The sequence below is a fragment of the Diadema antillarum genome, unplaced genomic scaffold, assembly GCF_040938485.1.
Source record: "Diadema antillarum isolate AM-2024a unplaced genomic scaffold, OU_Dant_1.0 scf00000057, whole genome shotgun sequence".
NCBI lineage: Eukaryota > Metazoa > Echinodermata > Echinoidea > Diadematoida > Diadematidae > Diadema > Diadema antillarum.
Window position 1 is genome coordinate 3,448,670 of NW_027270946.1, and position 6,000 is coordinate 3,454,669.

The following is a 6,000-nucleotide window of genomic DNA, read 5'->3' on the forward strand; positions in this document are numbered from 1 at the left end:
TTTAATATCATTATTACTTATTCAGCCAAATACAAATAACAATAACATTAACATAACATACATTCACATGGAAATATCACAGTTGACGTATTAGGAACAGGGAAGCAATACATGGGATAGGCCGCACATCCACATATGGGTTTTGCGAGGGAAATAAAAAAAGATGACCAAAACGCACATGGACCTTCCTTTCTGAATAGTTTTCAACGCCATCACTGCAATTTTGACAAGTTTTTTGAAAAGAAAATGAGGTTTTGAGTGTACAGTATGAGATTTATGGCCTAACCCTATCAAGGCATCCCTGCATAGGTTCCTGGCCAGAATTTGGGACCTTGTGATGGTTTCTGTAGCAAGGGGGCGCCGCTGGTACAAAAACGAGCACACGAACCTCCCATTTTTATAATGTTTGTGCATTAAGTAAACCTTCTTCTACAATTTGGTCAAGTTTCGTGAAAATGACATGGGTTCTTAATGATCAGGATGAGATCCATGAACCCTCCATATGATCAGGGCACCTAGGATAGGTTATTAACCAGATTTGGGGGTCCTACGATGATTTCTGTCATACGGGAGTGCTGCCAGCGCAGAAAAAAAGAAAAAGAGCACGCGAACCTCCCATATTTATTTTTTTAATGCAATTAGTAAGCCTCTTTCTATAATGTTGACAAGTTTCGTGTTAAGGTCATGGATTTTGAATGTATACCATGAGACTCTTGCACCCACCCGATGAGGGCATCCCTGGATAGGTTTATGACCAAATTTTGAGGTCTTACTGTGATTTCCGCCGCATGTGGCGCTGCTAGAATACACCAGAAACCATCCATTTTACGTATTTCCTGCATTTAGTAACCTTTTTTTTACATTTTGGTGAAGTTTTATCAAAATCACATTGGTTTTAAACGTACAGCACAAGTTTTATCAAGCTTCTCCTATAGCCCAGCTCTAACAGAAAACGTTCCTCACGAGGAATTAAGAGATTTCAGTGGTTTCTGCAGAGTGAGGGCGCTGCTTGCTTGAGAATAATAGTGTAAACCCTAAATTTAAAACCTTTCCTTACTTTGAGTACCTTTTTGGGTACCAATTCTTGTAAATTTTTAGAAAATAAAGTGGACTTTGAAAGAATTATGGGATTTAAATTTGCCATTGCAAATTTTGTTGCCGATCGTGGAAATGATCCCGTAACGCTATTATTCTGGTACTGGACGGCAGATTGTCATATTCTTCAAAGTCCCGCAAAAGAAAAACAAGCTCATGAACCTTTGGTTTTATTTGCATATTTGGGCTTCGGATGGGCCAAAGTTACGATATGGGAAGTTTGAAGAAAATGACATGAACTTTACTTTAACTGAGGAACGTCCTTAAAACTTGCTTAAACCTAATGACTGTAACAAAAAAAAAAAAAAAATCTTGTTTTGCTTATCAAGATCGAATCTAGTTCCAGCTTTGTTTTCTTTACTAAATTTATTTCCGCAAGTTTTAAAATGGGGAATTAGAAAAAAAAAAAGAAGACTGTAGGCGCTTACAGACTGGAATTTTATGGCTTTACCTGTAGCACTACACTTGACTCCAGCATCTTCAGAATGTCTGCAATTGTTGACTCCGATTCCATTGTTGCCACAATCAAAGATGCTGGTTTCTGTTCCACTGCATGACACGTCATCAAGCAAAATGTCACCCGTGCCTTCTCCAAAGGCCGCATTGCTCAGTGCTTCCTCCGCACCTGGGAAATCAAGACTGCTGCAGACAACGCCCGCATCGGTGATATCCCACGAGTCATCGCACACAGTTCCCCAGGCTCCGTTGGCGTAAACCTCTACTCGACCTTCATTTGCGGTTTCACTATCGACGAGACGAACTATAGGTAAGTGAGATAGAATTAAACACTATTAGTAGGGTAAAGAGTACATGTCTAAAAAAAATGTTTACTTGTTACAATCCGATATTATTTAGAGTTTATTTTCTTGCATTTTTAGAATAATCTTTAAAAAAAAATCAGCAATTAATTTACTGAGGACTATAGTAATTGATATTGTAGCTCTTTGAGATTGAAGTTGTGGGGCCTTTCTACCTGCAGCACTGCACCTGACTCCAGCATCTTCTGAATGTCCACAGTTGTTGACTCCGATTCCACTGTTGCCACAATCAAAGATGCTCGTTTCTGTTCCACCGCATGACACGTCATCAAGCAAAATGTCACCGGTACCCTGTCCAAAGGCCGCATTGCTCAGTGCTTCTTCAGCACCTGGGAAACCAAGACTGGTGCAGACAATGGCCGCATCGGTGATATCCCAGGAGTCGTCGCACACAGTTCCCCAGGCTCCGTTGGCGTAAACCTCTACTCGACCTTCGCTTGAGGTTTCACCATCGGCGAGGCGAACTATAGATAAGAGAGATATCTTAAGGCAATTCAAGGAGGTTGGGAAATTAAAACTTATTCAAGTGTAATGAATATACACGTTAAAAAAAATGGTTCGATCATGGACCTTGGATCTTATTGTAATATATCAAATGTGACCCTGCACCACAAAATACACAAAAAGTGGCCAGACATGGATTTTTAGTTAAGGGCATATTCTGAAAGAGCAGACTCTAAACTTTAAAATGATGTATAACTCAATTAAAATTGATGTTCCTAACCTATAGAAATATTGGAAAGAAATCGCACACTTTGGAAAAGTTTGAACTGAGAAAAGAGGCTGTGAAATACAGAGCCTATTCAAGGAGTTCGAGAGGATGAAGTTACAACTGACTACAATTATTTAATCAGCTGTCAGTTTTCTATGGATGGACAAAAGAATTCCACAGGTGCATTTGTGCCTTTGATGTTCGATGCTTGAAGCCGCCATCTTTCTGAGCAATCTGAAGGTTCATTCTTAACGCTAACATAATATTGGGTACATGCTGCTCGTTTATATATCAAATGCAATGAAATTTCACCCTAATGATAAAGCATATAAAGAAAAGTCAATTCCGTTCGAAAATATGTGCAAAAATCTAAATTTGAGCTGTATTTTGTGAAAGTTTTTTTACATTTTACCCTCATTGGAAGCCGGGTTTTATCACTTTTCTCCTTATTTCCGCCAAATGAAACTAATATGGTATCATCTTCAAGTATAGTTCTTTTTAAATTGATATGTCGGATTAGCGTACAGACACGTACAGTCGCGTAATTTTGATATCTATTTCAGCAATATTTGAGCAATTTCTATTCGCGCCCTCCGTGCCTTTACCATTGTCTACCGCCCATCGTTTGTTAGTAGGAATAGCGAAAAGTAATTGCCATCAGAAAAACATATCTTCCTTGGAAAGTGGCTGGTGATTATGCAATGAGACACGAGTCAATTGTCTTCGCATCTGAGCGGCAGGTCCAGTTTGACACATACTTCAAATATTTTTTGAGTGGCGGCTTCGAGCATGGGATAAAAGCGAATAAGGCTGCTGTGACTCCCTTTCTCGAACCTCCTTGGTCTATATTCAAGCGCCTATTCTTTACTATGCCGTGATACCCGTGCGATGAATGAGACAAAAATCTTGATGAAAACCATTGTAGCAACAATAATGAAGGCATTATCACATTAAGCTGAAATGAAATATGCTTGACTAAGACATTTTGTTCATAATAAGTGTCAACTTTCAAAGCAGTTGCATTATTGCTTCAAAAGTTATTGAAGTTGAAAGAGAAGAGTAAGCAAAGGATTTTCAAGAAATTAAAAGGGGCCTTTAAGAAAAACCTGATCACACTACTTTATCAAAAAAAAGGGTTGTAGAAAACTCACTTTCCCATTCAACTTATGATCTCAAATTTATGGATAATGTAGAAGAAGAATAGCTCTTTTAGAAAATATGGAAAACTCAAAACTGACTTGGTTGACCAGTTTCACCTTTCTTGAGTCCTCACATAAAATCAAGGGGCGCGACTTTTTGTTTGTTTTGTGATTCACGGTCACAAATGGAGGAGTGTTGTTGCTACAAACCCAAGCTCTAACCACTACAGACTTGAGGGTAAACTCCTTCGGTGCTATTCTCGACGTCGATGTATGGGCAATTTGCTAATTAGATGCAATAGCTTGAGAACTCGACGGAAGATTTTCATGAATTTGATTTGTTGTATGCTAGTTTTGCTCATTTTGAGAAGTTTTACAAAGACATGAAATTACAAGTGATAATGGATGTCGTGATATTATGCAGGAAGGGGATAGACTCACCATTAATTTGAGCAGTTGCCGATGCCAGAAGGCAAAATACGATGATTGATCTGATCATCATCTCCCGAACTTTGAGAAAATTAATGCAGCGAAAAACGATGTTGGTGGTGGTGGTGGCAAAAGAAAGCTTTTCACGTCGAGATCCTCACACCTTCATCACCTGAGAAAACGTTTGCCATGTCACCACGGAGGCCCGCCTTTTATCCTATTCTTCTATCTTCGTTTAGAGATGGGCTACGACTGGATAGACGTGATTTGATATCACCCTCTAGTTCACTCAAGTCTCCTTAATTGCAACCTTGTGTAACTTGACAGACATCATCATATAAAGGAGAATGAAGAAATGAGATATGATTTCGTTACTTGCTGGCACGACACGTAACACCACTTGGTCAAGCTACTTTATCTTAAATGGCATTGCTGGCAAGGCCTCTTGATTCCAGCAATTATGGCATAATATCAAAAAGTCTGACACCTTACAGGAATATCTTGATGACGTTGACCCTTCTCCTTCTAGTACCATGGTCTTTACCGTCATCCGTTTTATTTTTATGTCTATTGTCTGGGTCTCTGTACCCTCAAAGGAATCAAATCCTATTGGTGTTGCTTTTGTTTTTCTCTCTGTCTCTCGGTATAGATTTTGAAACCTGAAATAAAGATGATAACCAGTCTACTGAGGTTTCGAACTCAAGGATGACACCAGAACTTTGCTTCAGCTTAAGTTTAGAAAAGAATAGAATTACCTGAATGTCTAAATTAAGCTAACCAAACAAACAAAAAATAAGCAAAGTAAATACACCATCACAACAAACTAAATCTTCTTCTTTTTTCTTTACGTGTAGACTTGTAGGTTGCAGCTAATCTTTCACTTTAAAACAAACACACTTACAGATCAAAGAAGAGCAAAATGTTACAGGGGATTCTGTTCTTCTTTCACAGTGTTCACAACCAAGGGAATTGCCTTCGAATTCTTCATCTGCAGGAATATAAAACTATCAATTCAATTCTGTTGCTTATCAATCTCAGATGAATATAAGGGCCTATGTGAAGCGACAGATACAAATGCACGCTTCTGCTTGTGTTTATTTTCTTGGAATATTGTCTCTGAGGGAAAAATGTAACTTGTTGTGTAGTCGTCAGGGATATTAACACCAGAGAGAATAGAGTGCATAAGTTGGGTTCGAAATGGATTTTAATAAATGGCAGACTAGAAAGCTATAACGGAATATCATTTTATACGCCACTTTCAGAACTCTCAAGGAGTGGTGATTCGCAATATTCAGCTTTTGATTCTCTCAATCATCAATATTCATTTGAGTTGTCGAATTTTTTTAAATTTAGAGGACAATTTTGAAGATTTGTGTCTGTGTTTTATAATGATATAGAAAGTTGTGTTTTGAATGATAATAGGTCAACTGGGTATTTAAGGATTGGGAGGGGCGCCCGCCAAGGCGATCCTTTGTTACCTTATTATGTTCATTTTAGCCACAGAGACTCTTGCCATGCCTGCACTCCATATTGGATCTAGCCCAGAAATCATTGGAATAAAGTTAAGGGCGCAGGAGGAAATAAAACTTTTTATTTATGCTGATGATATTACAGGATTTTTTTAACAGATGATCAATGTTTTCCTAATCTTGCCAAGATTTAAGATGATTTTGCCATCTGTTTGTCTTTATCAATTAATTATGCTAAGACAGAAGTGATGCGAATTGGTCCATCTGTGTCTACTATACTGCACCCAAGACGGACATGCAACAATTTAGACATGTAGAATTTGTTAAAAAGAAAGTGT

General features: G+C 38.3%; 1 protein-coding gene across 1 annotated transcript in view; it reads right to left on the reverse strand.

Moving 5' to 3' along the window:
• LOC139715936 (scavenger receptor cysteine-rich domain-containing protein DMBT1-like) overlaps positions 1 to 4,728 on the reverse strand; it is a 43,160-nt gene extending 38,432 nt beyond the window's left edge. The window contains 4 exon segments of the mRNA XM_071627487.1: positions 937 to 942; positions 1,547 to 1,855; positions 2,069 to 2,377; positions 4,686 to 4,728. Coding sequence (XP_071483588.1) covers positions 937 to 942; positions 1,547 to 1,855; positions 2,069 to 2,377; positions 4,686 to 4,728 — 667 coding nt within the window.
• Between the last annotated feature and the right edge of the window lie 1,272 nt (positions 4,729 to 6,000).